This window comes from Panulirus ornatus, chromosome 49 (assembly GCF_036320965.1).
Source record: "Panulirus ornatus isolate Po-2019 chromosome 49, ASM3632096v1, whole genome shotgun sequence".
Lineage (NCBI taxonomy): Eukaryota > Metazoa > Arthropoda > Malacostraca > Decapoda > Palinuridae > Panulirus > Panulirus ornatus.
The window spans coordinates 13,618,387-13,640,741 of record NC_092272.1 but is presented as its reverse complement, the minus strand read 5'-3'; the positions used below and the strand labels follow the sequence as shown (position 1 = coordinate 13,640,741).

The 22,355-nt window shown below is 39.4% G+C and overlaps 1 protein-coding gene across 1 annotated transcript in view; it reads right to left on the bottom strand.

The window, feature by feature from the left end:
* Positions 1-22,033, bottom strand: part of LOC139764411 (uncharacterized) — a 51,549-nt gene extending 29,516 nt beyond the window's left edge. Inside the window, exon 1 of the mRNA XM_071690971.1 lies at positions 21,276-22,033. Coding sequence (XP_071547072.1) covers positions 21,276-21,366 — 91 coding nt within the window. The 5' untranslated portion in view covers positions 21,367-22,033. The remainder of the gene's footprint in view (positions 1-21,275) is intronic.
* Positions 22,034-22,355: the final 322 nt, after the last annotated feature.

Below are 22,355 nucleotides of genomic sequence, written 5' to 3'. Positions count from 1 at the left end.
GAATGTATGTGAGAAATACTTAGAAAAGCAAATGGATTTGTATGTAGCATTTATGGATCTGGAGAAGGCATATGATAGAGTTGATAGAGATGCTCTGTGGAAGGTATTAAGAATATATGGTGTGGGAGGAAAGTTGTTAGAAGCAGTGAAAAGTTTTTATCGAGGATGTAATGTATGTGTACGTGTAGGAAGAGAGGAAAGTGATTGGTTCTCAGTGAATGTAGGTTTGCGGCAGGGGTGTGTGATGTCTCCATGGTTGTTTAATTTGTTTATGGATGGGGTTGTTAGGGAGGTAAATGCAAGAGTTTTGGAAAGAGGGGCAAGTATGAAGTCTGTTGGGGATGAGAGAGCTTGGGAAGTGAGTCAGTTGTTGTTCGCTGATGATACAGCGCTGGAGGCTGATTCATGTGAGAAACTGCAGAAGCTGGTGACTGAGTTTGGTAAAGTGTGTGGAAGAAGAAAGTTAAGAGTAAATGTGAATAAGAGCAAGGTTATTAGGTACAGTAGGGTTGAGGGTCAAGTCAACTGGGAGGTGAGTTTGAATGGAGAAAAACTGGAGGAAGTGAAGTGTTTTAGATATCTGGGAGTGGATCTGGCAGCGGATGGAACCATGGAAGCGGAAGTGGATCATAGGGTGGGGGAGGGGGCGAAAATTCTGGGGGCCTTGAAGAATGTGTGGAAGTCGAGAACATTATCTCGAAAGCAAAAATGGGTATGTTTGAAGGAATAGTGGTTCAAACAATGTTGTATGGTTGCGAGGCGTGGGCTATGGATAGAATTGCGCGCAGGAGGATGGATGTGCTGGAAATGAGATGTTTGAGGACAATGTGTGGTGTGAGGTGGTTTGATCGAGTGAGTAACGTAAGGGTAAGAGAGATGTGTGGGAATAAAAAGAGCGTGGTTGAGAGAGCAGAAGAGGGCGTTTTGAAGTGGTTTGGGCACATGGAGAGAATGAGTGAGGAAAGATTGACCAAGAGGATATATGTGTCGGAGGTGGAGGGAACGAGGAGAAGAGGGAGACCAAATTGGAGGTGGAAAGATGTAGTGAAAAAGTATTTTGTGTGATCGGGGCCTGAACATGCAGGAGGGTGAAAGGAGGGCAAGGAATAGAGTGAATTGGAGCGATGTGGTATACCGGGGTTGACGTGCTGTCAGTGGATTGAATCAAGGCATGTGAAGCGTCTGGGGTAAACCATGGAAAGTTGTGTAGGTATGTATATTTGCGTGTGTGGACGTATGTATATACATGTGTATGGGGGGGGGGGGGGCCATTTCTTTCGTCTGTTTCCTTGCGCTACCTCGCAAACGCGGGAGACAGCGACAAAGTATGATAAAAAAAAAAAAAATATATATATATATATATATATATATATATATATATATATATATATATATATATATATATATATAATTCTTATGAGTCCACGGGGAAAATGAAACACGATATAGCACATACAGAAATCCCACCAATGTATGTTCATATATTCATTATTACTCATCTCAACATGACAGAGTTAAATCATCATCATTTCAATCTATGTTCCTTAGGGCATTACGTATTTGCAGTCCAGAGTTTATTGATGATTAATTTAAGATGTATTCTATTGGATCCAAGTTAAAGTACCCTAGATCTTTCATTGATAAATCCCTTAAGTTTGCAAAGAAATCATTTTATCGAGTTGAGCCAAAACCTCCCATTGACACCAAGAATCTTTTAGTTTCTCCCTTTTAACAGTAATTTCACTTTGCTTCCCCTGTTGCTTAAACCCTTTAATGTAAATGTTGCCTTTAGCAACAATAATACTATAAAGAATATCTTAATCAGGAATTCACCAGAAAATTCACTTGCATGCATCTATAAAGTGCCTTGTGGAAACTGTGATAAATTTTATGTTGGTCAGACTGGTAAAGATCTTTCTGTTAGACTTAAGCAACATAAATATAGTATAAGAACGGGACAAGAATCAAATGCCTTGTTTAAACATGTTAAAAACTACGATCATTGTATCGACTGGAGTATCGCCATCCCAGTTGTTAACTCTACCTCTATTACCAAGAGAAATATCATTGAATCTTCTATTATTAAATACATAAAGAATTATAATCTTAATATTAATGAGGGTCTATACAAATTAGATAACTTTATTGTTGACCAAATTAATAAAATGATTAGTTTATCAACGCTCTTTGTTTGTTTTGGACAATCATACGTTTACCAAATGGCGTCCTAGCTGCGTCTCTTCGATGTATATCAACTGACTGTTATATTCCTCTCTTGTGTCTCCCCTGATGATGTGATTATTACACGAAAGTGCACTTGGAAACTTTTCGTGTTTCATTTTCCCCGTGGACTCATGGGAAAATCTTGATCACGAGCAAAATTGTGATTCTTCCCAATATACATATATATATATATATATATATATATATATATATATATATATATATATATATATATATATATATATATATATATATATATATATATATATATATATATATATATATATATATATATATATATATATATATATATATATATATATATATATATATATATATATATATAGAAAGGTGCAAGAGGTGAAAAAAGGGCAAATGAGAGTTGGGGTGAGAGAGTATCATTAAATTTTAGGGAGAATAAAAAGATGTTCTGGAAGGAGGTAGGTAAAGTGCGTAAGACAAGGGAGCAAATGGGAACTTCAGTGAAGGGCGCAAATGGGGAGGTGATAACAAGTAGTGGTGATGTGAGAAGGAGATGGAGTGAGTATTTTGAAGGTTTGTTGAATGTGTTTGATGATAGAGTGGCAGATATAGGGTGTTTTGTTCGAGGTGGTGTGCAAAGTGAGAGGATTAGGGAAAATGATTTGGTAAACAGAGAAGAGGTAGTAAAAGCTGTGCGGAAGATGAAAACCGGCAAGGCAGCAGATTTGGATGGTAATGCAGTGGAATTTATTAAAAAAGGGGGTGACTGTATTATTGACTGCTTGGTAAGGTTACTTAATGCAGGTATGACTCATGGTGAGGTGCCTGAGGATTGGCGGAATGCGTGCATAGTGCCATTGTACAAAGGCAAAGGGGATAAGAGTGAGTGCTCAAATTACAGAGGTATAAGTTTGTTGAGTATTCCCGGTAAATTATATGGGAGGGTATTGATTGAGAGGGTGAAGGCATGTACAGAGCATCAGATTGGGGAAGAGCAGTGTGGTTTCAGAAGAGGTAGAGGATGTGTGGATCAGGTGTTTGCTTTGAAGAATGTATGTGAGAAATACTTAGAAAAGCAAATGGATTTGTATGTAGCATTTATGGATCTGGAGAAGGCATATGATAGAGTTGACAGAGATGCTCTGTGGAAGGCATTAAGAATATATGGTGTGGGAGGAAAGTTGTTAGAAGCAGTGAAAAGTTTTTATCGAGGATGTAATGTATGTGTACGTGTAGGAAGAGAGGAAAGTGATTGGTTCTCAGTGAATGTAGGTTTGCGGCAGGGGTGTGTGATGTCTCCATGGTTGTTTAATTTGTTTATGGATGGGGTTGTTAGGGAGGTGAATGCAAGAGTTTTGGAAAGAGGGGCAAGTATGAAGTCTGTTGGGGATGAGAGAGCTTGGGAAGTGAGTCAGTTGTTGTTCGCTGATGATACAGCGCTGGAGGCTGATTCATGTGAGAAACTGCAGAAGCTGGTGACTGAGTTTGGTAAAGTGTGTGAAAGAAGAAAGTTAAGAGTAAATGTGAATAAGAGCAAGGTTATTAGGTACAGTAGGGTTGAGGGTCAAGTCAATTGGGAGGTAAGTTTGAATGGAGAAAAACTGGAGGAAGTAAAGTGCTTTAGATATCTGGGAGTGGATCTGGCAGCGGATGGAACCATGGAAGCGAAAGTGGATCATAGGGTGAGGGAGGGGGCGAAAATTCTGGGAGCCTTGAAGAATGTGTGGAAGTCGAGAACATTATCTCGGAAAGCAAAAATGGGTATGTTTGAAGGAATAGTGGTTCCAACAATGTTGTATGGTTGCGAGGCGTGGGCTATGGATAGAGTTGTGCGCAGGAGGATGGATGTGCTGGAAATGAGATGTTTGAGGACAATGTGTGGTGTGAGGTGGTTTGATCGAGTAAGTAAGGTAAGGGTAAGAGAGATGTGTGGAAATAAAAAGAGCGTGGTTGAGAGAGCAGAAGAGGGTGTTTTGAAATGGTTTGGGCACATGCAGAGAATGAGTGAGGAAAGATTGACCAAGAGGATATATGTGTCGGAGGTGGAGGGAACGAGGAGAAGTGGGAGACCAAATTGGAGGTGGAAAGATGGAGTGAAAAAGATTTTGTGTGATCGGGGCCTGAACATGCAGGAGAGTGAAAGGAGGGCAAGGAATAGAGTGAATTGGATCGATGTGGTATACCGGGGTTGACGTGCTGTCAGTGGATTGAATCAGGGCATGTGAAGCGTCTGGGGTAAACCATGGAAAGCTGTGTAGTTATGTATATTTGCGTGTGTGGACGTATGTATATACATGTGTATGGGGGTGGGTTGGGCCATTTCTTTCGTCTGTTTCTTTGCGCTACCTCGCAAACGCGGGAGACAGCGACAAAGAAAAAAAAAAAGAAAAAGAATATATATATATATATATATATATATATATATATATATATATATATATATATATATATATATATATATATATATATATATATGTGTGTATATATGTATATATGCGTGTGTGTGTGTGTGTGTGTGTGTGTGTGTGAGTGATGTCTCCATGGCTGTTTGATTTGTTTATAGATGGGATGGTTAGGGAGGTGATTGCAAGAGTTTGGGAGAGAAAGGCAACTATGCAGTCTGTTGTGGATGAGAGGGCTTGGGAAGTGAGTCATTTCTTGTTTGCTGATGATACAGCGCTGGTGGCTGATTCGTGTGAGACACTGCAGAAGTTGGTGACTGAGTTTGGTAAAGTATGTGAAAGAAGAAAGTTGAGAGTAAATGTAAATAAGGGGAGGTTATTAGGTTCAGTAGGGTTGAGGGACAAGCTAATTGTGAGGTAAGTTTGAATGGAGAAAAACTAGAGAAAGTGAAATGTTTTAGATATCTGTGAGTGGATTTAGTAACTGATGGAACCATGGAAGCATAATTGAGTCACAGGATGGGGAGGGGCGAAGGTTCTGAGAGAGTTGAAGACGGCGGGAACGTTGTCTCGGAGAGCAAAAATGTTTGAAGGAATAGTGGTTCTAACACTGATATATGGTTCCGAAGCGTGGGCTATGATAGGGTTGTGCGGAGGAGGGTGGATGTGTTGGAAATGAGAGGTTTTAGGACAATATGTGGTGTGAGGTGGTTTGATCAAGTTAGTAATGGAAGGGTAAGAGAGATGTGTGGTAATAAAAAGAGTGTGGTTGAGAGAGCAGAAGTGGGTGTAATGAAATGGTTTGGACAAATGATGAGAATGAGTGAGGAAAGATTGACTAAGAGGATATGTATGTCAGAGGTGGAGGGAACAAGAAGTGGGAGACCAAATGGGAGGTGGAAGGTTAGAGTGAAAGGGATTTTGAGCGATCAGGGCCTATACATACAAGAGGGTGAAAGGCATGTAAGGAATAAAATGAAATGGAACGATGTGGTATACTGGGGTCGAGTGCTGTCAATGGATTGAACCAGGGCATGTGGAGCGTTTTGAATAAATCATGGAAAGTTCATGGGGCCTGTGTGGAGAGTTAGCTGTGGTTTTCATTACATTACACAATTGTGCGCGTGATCAAGTATATTCCTATGAGTCCATGGGTAAAATGAAACACGGTAAGTTCCCAAGTGCACTTTCGTGTAATAATCACGTCATCAGGGGAGACATAAGAGAGAAATATAAGAGTCAGTTGATATACAACGAAGACACGTAGGTAGGACGCCATTTGGTAAACATGTGATTGTCCAAGACAGACAGCGAGCGTTTCATAATCTTATTAGGTGGACAAGAAGGAGAATTATTTACAATTTCTATCAACAATAACGCTATCCAATTTGTATAGACCTTCACTAACATTAAGATCATAATTCTTTGTATACTTAATATTAGAAGATTCAATGATATTTCTCATGATACTGGAGTTAGACTTAATAACTGAGATGGCATTACTCCAGTGAATACAATGATCATAGTTTATACCGTGATTAAACAAGGAATTTGATTCTTGTCCTGTTCTCATGCTATACTTAGATTGCTTAATCTAACAGAAAGATCCTTACTAGTCTGCTCAACATAAAACTTATCACAATTTCTACATGGCACTTTATAAATGAACCCAGGATAATTTTCTCGTGAGTTCCTGATTAAGATATTCTTCATAGTATCATTTTTGCTAAAGGCAACATTTACATTAAAGGATTTAGCAACGTGGGAAGTAAAGTAAAGTTGTTTCCTTGCCTATGTTCTTTGTGTCTGGCCAACAAATGAAAATTTATAAACGTTTCTCCCCTTACTTAACAATCTAGTACCTTCCATCAAATCTTGTTTAGAAAATGAAAATACTGCTATGTGACCGTTTTCAGACTGCATGATCCATAGGCAAGGAAGCAAGTTTAAGTTTAGCATATACAGAAAACCTAACAATGTATGCTCATATATCAATATTACTCATCTCAACTTGACATGGTTAAATCATCATCATTTCAATCCATGCTCCTTAGCGCATTACGTAATTACAGTCCAGAATATATTGATGATGAGTTTGAGAAGATATACTCTATTGGATCTAAGTTAAAGTTCCCTAGATCTTTCATTGATAGATCCCTTAAGTTAGCAAAGAAATCATTCTATAGAGTTCAGCCCAAACCTCGCATTGACACCAAAAATCTTTTAGTTCTCTCTTTTAATAATAATTTTTCGTTACTTCCTAGAATTACGAAAAACCTTATCCTCACTATTCAAATGTTCAACAGCCTAGTCAGCATCATTTTGTGGAAGATGTACATAACTATAAGCCACAAAACAATGTAGGAAATAGATTCCAAAGACATACTCACTACCGGTATTCAAGACCTTAGTTTAGTCATAACCCTTATGTTAGTAAACAGGAAAGACCACCAATGAAATGTTTGGGATGTGGAGAATTTGGTAATGGTAAATATCAGTGTCAAAAATCACCAAAGACTATAGGATCAAATGTTGCTTGGGAACAGAGCCATGATATCAGTGAGGCTAGAAGTAATGAGCATAATGTGGGTAAACCAGTGTGCAGTTTATGAGCCATATATTACTGAAGGAAAGGTTTGAATTAAAGGTAGTCCTAAGAAATAGATTTTGGTATTGAGGGATACTGGGCTAGTCAGAGTTTAATTCTGAAAGACGTATTAGAGTTGGCAAAGGAGTCTTACTCTAGGGAAAAAAATAAATGTAAAAGGGTTATGGTCAAGCAAGCCTATCCCATTGCAGTATATAAATCTTGAGAATGGATATATGAATGACCATATAAAGGTTGGGATATGTGAGGAATTTCTTATGCCTGGAGTACGCATGTTATTGGAGAATGATTTGACTGACAAATCAGTCCTAGAGCCTATTATGAGCAGTAATCCATTTGATGTAGATACTATTGTAAAGGTGAACTACATGACAGATAAAACTGTAGAGAATCAGACTGATAGTAATGTCCTGTGTAATGAAATGGTTTATCTAGTTTGTGTTTTGACCAGGTCAATGTTAAAGAGCGAAGAAGTTTATTATAATTTAGGTGGATTATTAAATGAAATGTATGTAACTAGAAATAATACAATAGAAATTGGACATGAGAAGAACACCGTGGAATTAAGAATTGATGTATTTCCAGATTTTGTGGTGGACAAAAAAGAGTCGACAAAGTTACAGAAGGGTGATGAGAGTTTGAAAGAATGTTGAAGTGAAGTTGCTAGAAAAGGGAATGAGAGTGATGTGTCAGTTGGATATTATGTCCAAAATGGTGTGTTAATGAGAAAATGGAGGCCTGCTTATGTTTCAGCATCTGATCACTGGGAGGTCAGAAGGCAAATTGTAGCTCCAAAGAATCATAGGGTATATGTAATTGCTCTGTCTCATAGTTCGTGTTTGTCTGGACATTTGGGAGTTAGGAAGACAAATAATAAAGTATTAACTCATCTTTATTGATCAAATATCAAGGAAGATGTGTCCCACTATTGTAAGACTTGTGAAATATGTGAGTAAACCCAACCAGACTATACAGCCAGCACCATTGCAGCCTATTCCTGCTTTTTGTAAACCTTTTAGCAAAATTTTAATTGATTGTGTAAGTCCTCTACCTAAATGAAGTAAAGGAAATCAGTATTTATTAACAATTATGTGTGCATCTACCAGATTTCCAAAAGCAGTACCATTACGTAGCATACATTCCAGAAATATTTTAAGAGTTAGTGAATATTTCTCCTGGATGGGTATGCCTGAAGCTATACAGTCAGACCAGGAAAGTAATTTCAATTCAGGAATGTTTAAGAAAATAACAAAGGGGTTACATATAACACTTAAGATGTCAAGTGCTTTTCACCTACAGAACCAAAGAGTTGTGGAGAGATTCCTTGAGAATCTATTGTGTGGAATTGTCGGTAGACTGGGATGAGGGTCTACCTTTAGCATTATTTGCCATGAGAGATTCAGCACACGAGTCTACAGGTTTAGGTCCATTTGAGTTAGTGTATGAACATGAAATAAGAGGTCCATTGAGAATGTTGAAGAGAAATGGTTAGGGAAGAGTACCTCTCATGGATTGTTGAAGTATGTATCAGATTTTAAAAGCAGATTGTGTAAAGCTAGAGAGATTGATGCAGAAAATTTGAAAGGGTGTCAAGAAGATACTAAGGTAGTGTGACAAAAAATCTAGAAGCAGAGAATTCAAACCAAGTGATCGAGTGTTGGTATTATTGCCTCAGACAGGAAATCCTCTGAGAGCAAGCTTTTATGGTCTCTTGGTTATTGGGAAAAGAGTAGATGATTTGAACTACATTGTGAATACTCCAGAAAGACCCAAGCCAAGCCAATTGTGTCACATAAACATGATAAAACCTTATCATGATAGAAATTCTGCAAAGGATGATGAGGTTACAAATGTGTATTGTGCATGTGTTATGTCTGATGATACAGAGTATGTAGATGGAAGTGAGAATATAAAGTTGGAGAGATGTGAAGACAAATTGTTAAAAAAAATCATATGTGTTATGTAATTTGAGGAAGAAGCTGGATCATTTAGAAACTGAGAGAAGAGATGAGATCATATAAATAATGAATGAGTTTCGGTGTTTGTTTTCTGATGTTCCTAGGAGAACTGATGTATGACGTCAACTGACGATGCAATACCTATCAAGCAATGCCCTTACAGAATGACTCCTAAAATGAGAGAGACAATGAGAAAAGACGTACAGTACATGTTTGACAATGATCTGATTGAAAAAAGTAATAGTCCTTGGAGTTCACCTTGTGTGTTATAAACTAAACCTAATGGTACTTCCCACAGATTTTGCACTAACTTCTGAAAGGTAAATATGATAATCAAGCTAACTCGTATCCTATCCCAAGAGTGGAAGTTGGTATTGATCAGTTAGATGCTAAATTTGTAACTAAGTTAGACTTATTGAAAGAGTGTTAGGAAGTACCTTTGATTCAAAAAGCAAAAGAAATTTCTGAATTTGTAACTATGGACGGTTTGTATCAGCGTAAAGTGATGCTGCCTATACAATTCAACGTATACATACATATACATACACAGAAATATACATATATGCACATGTACATAATTGATACTGTCTGCCTTATTCATTCCCGTCGCCACCCCGCCACACATGAAATGACAGCCCCCTTCCCCCACATGCATGCGAAGGTAGCGCTAAGAAAAGGACAACAAGCGCCACATTCGTTCACACTTAGTCTCTAGCTGTCATGTATAATGCACCTAAACCACAGCTCACTTTCCATATCCAGTCCCCCCAGAACTTTCCATGCTTTACCCCAGACGCTTCACATGCCCTGAATCAATCCATTGACAGTAGGTCGACCCCGGTATACCACATCGTTTCAATTCACTCTATTCCTTGCACGCCTTTCACACTCTTGCATATTCAGGCCCCTATGCTCAAAATCTTTTTCACTCTATCTTTCCACCTCCAATTTGGCCTCCCACTTCTCCTCGTTCCCTCCACCTATGACACATATACCCTCTTTGTCAATCTTTCCTCACTCATTCTCTCCATGTGACCGAACCATTTCAAAACACCCTCTTCTGCTCTCTCAGCCACACTCTTTTTATTACCACACATCTCTCTCACCCTTTCATTACTTACTCGATCAAACCACCTCACACCACATATTGTTCTCAAACATCTCATTTCCAACACATCCACCCTCCTCCGCACAACTCTATATATAGCCCACGCCCCGCAATCATATAACATTGTTGGAACTACTATTCCTTCCGAGATAATGTTCTCGCCTTCCACTCATTTGTCAACGCTCCCAGAACTTTCGCCCCTTCCTCCACCCTGTGAATCACTTCCTCTTCCATGGCTCCATCAGTTGCCAAATCCACTCCCAGATATATAAAACACTTCATTTCCTCCAGTTTTTCTCCATTCAAACTTGCCTCCCAATTGACCTGGCCCTCAACCCTACTGTACTTAATAACCTTGCTCTTATTCACATTTACTCTCAGCTTTCTTTTTCTCACACTCTACCAAAATCAGTCACCAGCTCTGCAGTTTCTCACCCGAATCAGCCACAAGCGATGTATCATCAGCGAACAACAACTGACCTACTTCCCAAGCTCTCTCATCCACAACAAACTGCATACTTGCCCCTCTCTCCAAAGCTCTTGCATTCACCTCCCTAACAACCCCAACCAAAAACAAATTAAACAACCATGGAGACATCACGCACCCCTACCTCAAACCGACATTCGCTGAGAACCAATCACTTTCCTCTCTTCCTACTCGTGCATATGCATCCCACTCCATATATTCTTAATACCTTCCACAGAAGCATCTCTATCAACTCTCTCATAGGCCTTCTCCAGATCCATAAATGCAACATACAAATTCATTTGCTTCTCTATCTCTTTCTTTTATACATCTCCCAGTCATTTGCATTATTTCCCTGCAAAAATCGTCCAAATGCCTCTCTCTTCTCTTTCACTAATAATCTCACTTCTTCATTCCACCACTCACTACCCTCTCTAATCGACCCACCTTCCACGCTTCTCAAGCCACAAGTATCTTTTGCGCAAGATATCACTGCTTCCCTAAATACATCCCATTCCTCCCCCACTCCCCTTCTGTCCTTTGCTCTCACCTTTTTTCAATCTGCACTCAGTCTCTCCTGGTACTTCCTCACACAAGTCACCTTCCCAAGCTCACTTACTCTCATCAAACTCTTCACCCAACATTCTCTCTTCTTTTCTGAAAACCTCTACAAATCTTCACCTTCGCCTCTGCAGGATGATAATCAGACATCCCTTCATTCACACCTCTCAGCACATTAACATCCAAAAGTCTCTCTTTCGCGTGCCTATCAATTAACACGTAATACAATAACGCTCTCTGGCCATCTCTCCTACTTACATACGTATACTTATTCATATCTCTCTTTTTAAACCTGGTATTCGCAATCACCAGTCCTTTTCCAGCACACAAATCTACAAGCTCTTCACCATTTTCATTTACAACAGTGAACACCCCATGTACAGCACTTATTCCCTCAACTGCCACATTACTCATCTTTGCATTCAAATCACTCGTCACTATAACCCGGTCTCTAGCATTAAAACTTGCCTCTCATGATCTTTCTTCTCATGCCCAGATACATAAGCACCAATAATCGCCCATCTCTCTCCATCCACTCTCAGTTTTACCCATATCAATCTAGAGTTTACTTTCTTACACTCTATCACATGCTCCCACCACTCCTGTTTCAGGAGTAGTGCTACTCCTTCCCTTGCTCTTGTCCTCTCACCAACTCCTTACTTTGCTTCCAAGACATTCCAAGCCACTTGTCCCCTTTAGCCTTGAGCTTCGTTTCATTCAGAACCAAAACATCCAGGTTCCTTCGTTTCAATCTTCTTTAATTCAATGTGTTCCTTTAAAATAATGTTTTGGAATTGGTCAAATGGTCGACCAGACAGTTGCAACAATCGCTGGGGTAGGACAGATCTTCGCATCACTTGTTCATCAAGGCATTTCCTAAGGAATCCAAATCGTAACTTCAGTTGGTGGGCCTTGATTAACTATTTGGAGAAAGCAGTAACGAAAGGAGAAAGTTCAGGACTGAGTGTAGAGAAGTAATAGAAGAGCCGTGTGGAATCCATGTTGGGCAGACTGGTGAGGATCTTTCTGTTAGACTTAAGCAACATAGATATAGTATAAGAACGGGACAAGAATCAAATGCCTTGTTTAATGACGTTAAAAACTATGACCATTGTATTGAATGGAGTAATGCCATCTAAGTTATCAACTCTAACTCCATTACCACGAGAAATATCCTTGAATCTTCTATCACTAGATATACAACTCTAACTCCATTACCACGAGAAATATCCTTGAATCTTCTATCATTAGATATACAAAGAATTATAGTCTTAATGTTAGTGATGGTCTATACAAATCAGATAACTTTATTGTTGATAAGATTTGTAGAATGATAAGTTTATGAACGCTCGTTGTCTGTCTTGGACAATCGCATGTTTACCAAATGGCGTCCTAGCTTCGTCTCTTCGATGTATATCAACTGACCGTTATATTTCTCACTTGTGTCTCCCCTGATGATATGATTATTACACGAAAGTGCACTTGAGAAATTATCGTGTTTCATTTTCCCCGTGGACTCATAGGAAAATCTTGGATTCCACACGGCTCTTCTATTACTTCTCTACACGCTGTCCTGGACTTTCTAATTTCGTTACTGCTTTCTCCGAATCGTTTATCAAGGCCCACCAACTGAAGTTACGATTTGGATTCCTTAGGAAATGCCTTGATGCACAAGAGATGCCAAGATCTGTCCTACCCCAGCGATTGTTGCAACTGTCTGGTCGACCCTTTGACCAATTCCAAAACATTATTTCAAAGAAACACATTGAATTAAAGAAGATTGATGTGGAGGAGGCTTCTCGTATCACAAGATAGAAGAAACGTGCCTTTCAAATGGCAATACCGACGTATTGGAATAACCGGATGTTGGACTATTGCTATGATAGATTAAGGAATGAACGCAATAGGCTACGAATGAGACTAAACTGTAAGTTGGACAATCTTATTAAAAACTGCAACTGGACTAAGAACACAAACCCTTTTTTTGTGATAAACTTGTCTAATGAGCAACTAGATAAGGGTTCCTTGTACACATTAGGCCATAGATTAAGTTTTGTGTGTTCTAACAGGGAAGCCAGCTGTGCTGATGTCACAAAGTCCTTTTGTAATTTAGAGAAATACAGTGATTTAACGATGAAACTAATATATGTAAAGGTTTAGTGTATACAAGTTTATCAGAACCTAAAACATTTATAAGAACTATCAACACCTTAAAAAAAGACAAGGACATACATATTACTAAAGCAGATAAGGTTAACACAGTTATGATTTTTGACAAAAGTAACTATTCATCTAAATTGAATGATCTTTTAAATGACGACACAACATATTCTAAACTAAGCAAAAATCTCCTAGAATCAGTTAAATCCCATTTCAATAAAGAAATGAAATTGCTGTTGAAAGGTAATGGCTCTCTTATCAAAAGTTTGCCATGTTTGTTCCCTTCATTGCCATATATATATATATATATATATATATATATATATATATATATATATATATATATATATATATATATATATATATATATATATATATATATATATATATATATATATATATATATATATATATATATATATATATATATATATATATATATATATATATATATATATATATATATATATATATGGACTTATCAAAACACATAAACAAAATTTTCCAGCAAGACCTATAGTGAGTTCAGTAGGCTCTATCACATATAAATAGTCAAAATGGTTAGTTTCTTTTCAGGCCCTTTAGTGGGTAAGATATCAAATTCTAATATCATGAACAATGTAGATTTAGTCAACAAGCTAAAAATTATCAATATCAATTTTTATTTCAAACTAGTTAGCTTTGATATCTCCTCACTCGTCACAAAAGTTCCAGTTGATGACCTTTTAGAATATCTGTTTGATGTCTTGAATGATATTCATCTACCTGTTTCAAGGTCATTTGGTATGGCAATGGGTAACCCTCTTTCACCTGTACTACGTAATCTTTATATGGATTTTTTTTGAAACAAAATTACTAAAGGATATCTTACCCTGTAATGCAATTTGGTTTAGGTATGTAGATAAAGTTCTTTGTGTTTGGCTAACCAATGAAAATTTACAAATATTTCTCCCCTTACTTAACAATTTAGTACCTTCCATCAAATTTACTGTAGAAAATGAAAATAGTGGTATGTTACCATTTTTAGATTGCATGATCCATAGGCAAGGAAACTTGTTTAAGTTTAGCATATACGGAAAACCTACCAATGTATGCTCATATAGCCATTATTACTCATCTTAACATGACATAGTTAGATTGTCATCATTTCAATCTATGTTCCTTAGGGCATTACGTATTTGCAGTCGAGTTTATTGATGATGTTTGAGAAGATATATTTTATCGGATCTAAGTTAAAGTCCCCTAGATCTTTTATTGATACATCCCTGAAGTTAGCAAAGAAATCATTTTATAGAGCTGAGACCAAACCTCCAATTGACACCAAGAATCTTTTAGTTCTTCCTTTAAATAACAATTTCACTTTAACTTCCCATGTTGCTTAAATCATTTAATGTAAATGTTGCCTTCAACAACATTAATACTATAAAGAATATCTTTATCAGGAATTCACCAGAAAATTCACTTGGATGCATCTATAAAGTGCCAGGTGGAAAATATGATAAATTTTGTGTTGGGCAGACTGGTAAGGATCTTTCTGTTAGACTTAAGCAATATAGCTATAATATAAGAAAGGGACAAGAATCAAATGCCTTGCTTAATCACATTAAAACTATGATCATTGTATTGACTGGAGTAATGCCATCTCAGTTATTAACTCTAACTCTATACCACGAGAAATATCATTGAATCTTCTATTATTAATTACAGAAAGAATTGCAATCTTAATATTAGTGATGGTCTATACAAATTAGGTAGCTTTATTATTGATGAAATTTGTAAAATGACAAGCTTATGAACGCTCGTTATATGTCTTTGACAATCGCATGTTTACCAAATGGCGTCCTAGTTCCGTCTCTTCGATGTATATCAAATCACTAATATTTCTCTCTTGTGTCTCCCCTGAAGACGCGATCATTACACGAAAATGCACTTGGGAACTTATCGTGTTTCCTTTTCCCCGTGGACTCATAGGAATATCTTGATCACGCGCAGAATTGTGATCGTTTCCAATATATACATATATATATATATATATATATATATATATATATATATATATATATTATTACACGAAAATGCACTTGGGAACTTATCGTGTTTCCTTTTCCCCGTGGACTCATAGGAATATCTTGATCACGCGCAGAATTGTGATCCTTTCCAATATATACATATATATATATATATTTTTTTTTTTTTTTTTTTTTTTATACTTTGTCGCTGTCTCCCGCGTTTGCGAGGTAGCGCAAGGAAACAGACGAAAGAAATGGCCCAACCCTCCCCATACACATGTACATACACACGTCCACACACGCAAATATACATACCTACACAGCTTTCCATGGTTTACCCCGGACGCTTCACATGCCTTGATTCAATCCACTGACAGCACGTCAACCCCTGTATACCACATCGCTCCAATTCACTCTATTCCTTGCCCTCCTTTCACCCTCCTGCATGTTCAGGCCCCGATCACACAAAATCCTTTTCACTCCATCTTTCCACCTCCAATTTGGTCTCCCTCTTCTCCTCGTTCCCTCCACCTCCGACACATATATCCTCTTGGTCAATCTTTCCTCACTCATTCTCTCCATGTGCCCAAACCACTTCAAAACACCCTCTTCTGCTCTCTCAACCACGCTCTTTTTATTTCCACACATCTCTCTTACCATTACGTTACTTACTCGATCAAACCACCTCACACCACACATTGTCCTCAAACATCTCATTTCCAGCACATCCATCCTCCTGCGCACAACTCTATCCATAGCCCACGCCTCGCAACCATACAACATTGTTGGAACCACTATTCCTTCAAACATACCCATTTTTGCTTTCCGGGATAATGTTCTCGACTTCCACACATTTTTCAAGACTCCCAGAATTTTCGCCCCCTCCCCCACCCTATGATCCACTTCCGCTTCCATGGTTCCATCCGCTGACAGATCCACTCCCAGATATCTAAAACACTTCACTTCCTCCAGTTTTTCTCCATTCAAACTCACCTCCCAATTGACTTGACCCTCAACCCTACTGTACCTAATAACCTTGCTCTTATTCACATTTACTCTTAACTTTCTTCTTCCACACACTTTACCAAACTCAGTCACCAGCTTATGCAGTTTCTCACATGAATCAGCCACCAGCGCTGTATCATCAGCGAACAACATCTGACTCACTTCCCAAGCTCTCTCATCCCCAACAGACCTCATACTTGCCCCTCTTTCCAAGACTCTTGCATTTACCTCCCTAACAACCCCATCCATAAACAAATTAAACAACCATGGAGACATCACACACCCCTGCCGCAAACCTACATTCACTGAGAACCAATCACTTTCCTCTCTTCCTACACGTACACATGCCTTACATCCTCGATAAAAACTTTTCACTGCTTCTAACAACTTTCCTCCTACACCATATATTCTTAATACCTTCCACAGAGCATCTCTATCAACTCTATCATATGCCTTCTCCAGATCCATAAATGCTACATACAAATCCATTTGCTTTTCTAAGTATTTCTCACATACATTCTTCAAAGCAAACACCTGATCCACACATCCTCTACCACTTCTGAAACCACACTGCTCTTCCCCAATCTGATGCTCTGTACATGCCTTCACCCTCTCAATCAATACCCTCCCATATAATTTACCAGGAATACTCAACAAACTTATACCTCTGTAATTTGAGCACTCACTCTTATCCCCTTTGCCTTTGTACAATGGCACTATGCACGCATTCCGCCAATCCTCAGGCACCTCACCATGAGTCATACATACATTAAATAACCTTACGAACCAGTCAACAATACAGTCACCCCCTTTTTTAATAAATTCCACTGCAATACCATCCAAACCTGCTGCCTTGCCGGCTTTCATCTTCCGCAAAGCTTTCACTACCTCTTCTCTGTTTACCAAATCATTTTCCCTAACCCTCTCACTTTGCACACCACCTCGACCAAAACACCCTATATCTGCCACTCTATCATCAGACACATTCAACAAACCTTCAAAATACTCACTCCATCTCCTTCTCACATCACCACTACTTGTTATCACCTCCCCATTTGCGCCCTTCACTGAAGTTCCCATTTGCTCCCTTGTCTTACGCACCTTATTTACCTCCTTCCAGAACATCTTTTTATTCTCCCTAAAATTTAATGATACTCTCTCACCCCAACTCTCATTTGCCCTTTTTTTCACCTCTTGCACCTTTCTCTTGACCTCCTGTCTCTTTCTTTTATACATCTCCCACTCAATTCCATTTTTTCCCTGCAAAAATCGTCCAAATGCCTCTCTCTTCTCTTTCACTAATACTCTTACTTCTTCATCCCACCACTCACTACCCTTTCTAATCAACCCACCTCCCACTCTTCTCATGCCACAAGCATCTTTTGCGCAATCCATCACTGATTCCCTAAATACATCCCATTCCTCTCCCACTCCCCTTACTTCCATTGCTCTCACCTTTTTCCATTCTGTACTCAGTCTCTCCTGGTACTTCCTCACACAGGTCTCCTTCCCAAGCTCACTTACTCTCACCACCCTCTTCACCCCAACATTCACTCTTCTTTTCCGAAAACCCATACAAATCTTCACCTTAGCCTCCACAAGATAATGATCAGACATCCCACCAGTTGCACCTCTCATCACATTAACATCCAAAAGTCTATGTATATATTTTATATTATTTTTTTTATTATACTTTGTCGCTGTCTCCCGCGTTTGCGAGGTAGCGCAAGGAAACAGACGAAAGAAATGGCCCAACCCACCCCCATACACATGTATATACATACGTCCACACACGCAAATATACATACCTACACAGCTTTCCATGGTTTACCCCAGACTCTTCACATGCCTTGATTCAATCCACTGACTGCACGTCAACCCCGGTATACCACATCGCTCCAATTCACTCTATTCCTAGCCCTCCTTTCACCCTCCTGCATGTTCAGGCCCCGATCACACAAAATCTTTTTCACTCCATCTTTCCACCTCCAATTTGGTCTCCCTCTTCTCCTCGTTCCCTCCACCTCCGACACATATATTCTCTTGGTCAATCTTTCCTCACTCATTCTCTCCATGTGCCCGAACCATTTCAAAACACCCTCTTCTGCTCTCTCAACCACGCTCTTTTTATTTCCACACATATCTCTTACCCTTACGTTACTTACTCGATCAAACCACCTCACACCACACATTGTCCTCAAACATCTCATTTCCAGCACATCCATCCTCCTGCGCACAACTCTATCCATAGCCCACGCCTCGCAACCATACAACATTGTTGGAACCACTATTCCTTCAAACATACCCATTTTTGCTTTCCGAGATAATGTTCTCGACTTCCACACATTCTTCAAGGCTCCCAGAATTTTCGCCCCCTCCCCCACCCTATGATCCACTTCCGCTTCCATGGTTCCATCCGCTGACAGATCCACTCCCAGATATCTAAAACACTTCACTTCCTCCAGTTTTTCTCCATTCAAACTCACCTCCCATTGACTTGACCCTCAACCCTACTGTACCTAATAACCTTGCTCTTATTCACATTTACTCTTAACTTTCTTCTTTCACACACTTTACCAAAATCAGTCACCAGCTTCTGCAGTTTCTCACATGAATCAGCCACCAGCGCTGTATCATCAGCGAACAACAACTGACTCACTTCCCAAGCTCTCTCATCCCCAACAGACTTCATACTTGCCCCTCTTTCCAAAACTCTTGTATTCACCTCCCTAACAACCCCATCCATAAACAAATTAAACAACCATGGATACATCACACACCCCTGCCGCAAACCCACATTCACTGAGAACCAATCACTTTCCTCTCTTCCTACACGTACACATGCCTTACATCCTCGATAAAAACTTTTCACTGCTTCTAACAACTTGCCTCCCACACCATATATTCTTAATACCTTCCACAGAGCATCTCTATCAACTCTATCATATGCCTTCTCCAGATCCATAAATGCTACATACAAATCCATTTGCTTTTCTAAGTATTCCTCACATACATTCTTCAAAGCAAACACCTGATCCACACATCCTCTACCACTTCTGAAACCACACTGCTCTTCCCCAATCTGATGCTCTGTACATGCCTTCACCCTCTCAATCAATATCCTCCCATATAATTTACCAGGAATACTCAACAAACTTATACCTCTGTAATTTGAGCACTCACTCTTATCCCCTTTGCCTTTGTACAATGGCACTATGCACGCATTCCGCCAATCCTCAGGCACCTCACCATGAGTCATACATACATTAAATAACCTTACCAACCAGTCAACAATACAGTCACCCCCTTTTTTAATAAATTCCACTGCAATACCACCCAAACCTGCTGCCTTGCCGGCTTTCATCTTCCGCAAAGCTTTTACTACCTCTTCTCTGTTTACCAAATCATTTTCCCTGACCCTCTCACTTTGCACACCACCTCGACCAAAACACCCTATATCTGCCACTCTATCATCAAACACATTCAACAAACCTTCAAAATACTCACTCCATCTCCTTCTCACATCACCACTACTTGTTATCACCTCCCCATTTGCGCCCTTCACTGAAGTTCCCATTTGCTCCCTTGTCTTACGCACTTTATTTACCTCCTTCCAGAACATCTTTTTATTCTCCCTAAAATTTAATGATACTCTCTCACCCCAACTCTCATTTGCCCTCTTTTCACCTCTTGCACCTTTCTCTTGACCTCCTGTCTCTTTCTTTTATACATCTCCCACTCAACTGCATTTTTTCCCTGCAAAAATCGTTCAAATGCCTCTCTCTTCTCTTTCACTAGTACTCTTACTTCTTCATCCCACCACTCACTACCCTTTCTAATCAACCCACCTCCCACTCTTCTCATGCCACAAGCATCTTTTGCGCAATCCATCACTGATTCCCTAAATACATCCCATTCCTCCCCCACTCCCCTTACTTCCATTGTTCTCACCTTTTTCCATTCTGTACTCAGTCTCTCCTGGTACTTCCTCACACAAGTCTCCTTCCCAAGCTCACTTACTCTCACCACCCTCTTCACCCCAACATTCACTCTTCTTTTCTGAAAACCCATACAAATCTTCACCTTAGCCTCCACAAGATAATGATCAGACATCCCTCCAGTTGCACCTCTCAGCACATTAACATCCAAAAATCTCTCTTTCGCGCGCCTGTCAATTAACACGTAATCCAATAACGCTCTCTGGCCATCTCTCCTACTTACATAAGTATACTTATGTATATCTCGCTTTTTAAACCAGGTATTCCCAATCATCAGTCCTTTTTCAGCACATAAATCTACAAGCTCTTCACCATTTCCATTTACAACATATATATATATGTATATATATATATATATATATATATATGTATGTATGTGTGTGTGTGTGTGTGTGTGTGTGTGTGTGTGTGTGTGTGTGTGTGTGTGTGTGTGTAGCAAGAGAGAGAGAGAGAGAGAGAGAGAGAGAGAGAGAGAGAGAGAGAGAGAAACCAATTATTGTAAAATCACATTATTCGCGGAAGCCACTCCTGGTGTCTATGGGATATAGATGAGAACCATTCATAGCAACTTAGTCATATCCAAGTAACTGCTGATATCAAATAGTAAGACGATAACTCTAAAACATTTTTCTACACCAATGCGTGCTCATAGTTACAGAAAAGTAAGCGAGTTAAATCCATGGTATACCTCATTTCGATTCTCCATGTATTCGCACTCAAATGTCAGCTGATGGTTAGATATTCGAGAAAGATAAGAAGCTAATCAAGATAATGTGTCAGTGCAACTATACATACGTGATTTTGACGCCATATTCCTTCGTACGAGAAGCGTGACAATGACCACAATGATTATGGTCACAACGATCACCATAGGCAAGATGACCATAAATATAAAACTTTGGAAACTGTGAGATGCGTCCGTGTTCTCCTCGACTTCTCTCTGGGTCTCGGGGTCTCTGTTTTGATGTGATTCGTCTTTGCGGTCCACTTCATTCGATAAGCACTCGGGGACTAAGCTACGTCTCCAGCAGGATGAGCCATGGCTGTCACACTCAAATGTTTGAACCAATTGAATAAGTGTAGATAATCTGAACGGATTCCCTTAGTGCAATTGTTCACTTTGGTCTCCAAGGCCCAACGGTTTGTTCCCTTATAATTGACCAAAGCTCGAAAATGCATAGTATACCAGACTGAATAGTTTCTTACGCAGAGTTCACCTACAGAAGTCTTTAATGCAGCTTTCCCATAACTTATCTTTAGTTCCAGAGTGATACCACGAAACTCTACCCCGGGATAGAAATAAAGAATGTTCTCTTCTTCAGTTGTCGTAGATACTTTCCTTGTCTCTTCAGAATCAACGGCTACATCACAAGCACACATACTCTTTTTCCCACTTATTTCCGATGGCTCCGATCTATGTGCTGTCGCAGATCTGCGTCTGCTCAAGGTGGGTTGAGGAAGGGACTCCAGGGCGGTGGAACCTGTCTGTCTTTGTATATGTCGACCCTCGTCTGGTGGAGCAGCAACGGCGTTGGGAAGTGATGACGCCTGTTCACTGTAGGTGTGGAACGAAGCAGGGATCTCTGGGAGGACGGCTATTGCACAGAAGCTCCACAGTATGCCAGGCAGAGCTAACAGCCGCCACCCCATTCTACAGTCTACTGCCAGCCAGCCCACACGCGCCTAGCACAGTACTGACACTGAGTGAGGCAGCGGTGTCTCTCCGTGACGGGAGTGTGTTAACAGGATGTCACTTCAGCCCCTCACTCCTCATGACAGTATTCTGTACTTGGTTCATTTTTGTTCTTCACTGTACGTCGCTGAAAATGTCAATTCTTTTTTTTATTCTTTTTTTCTTTTTTTGACCATATCTTA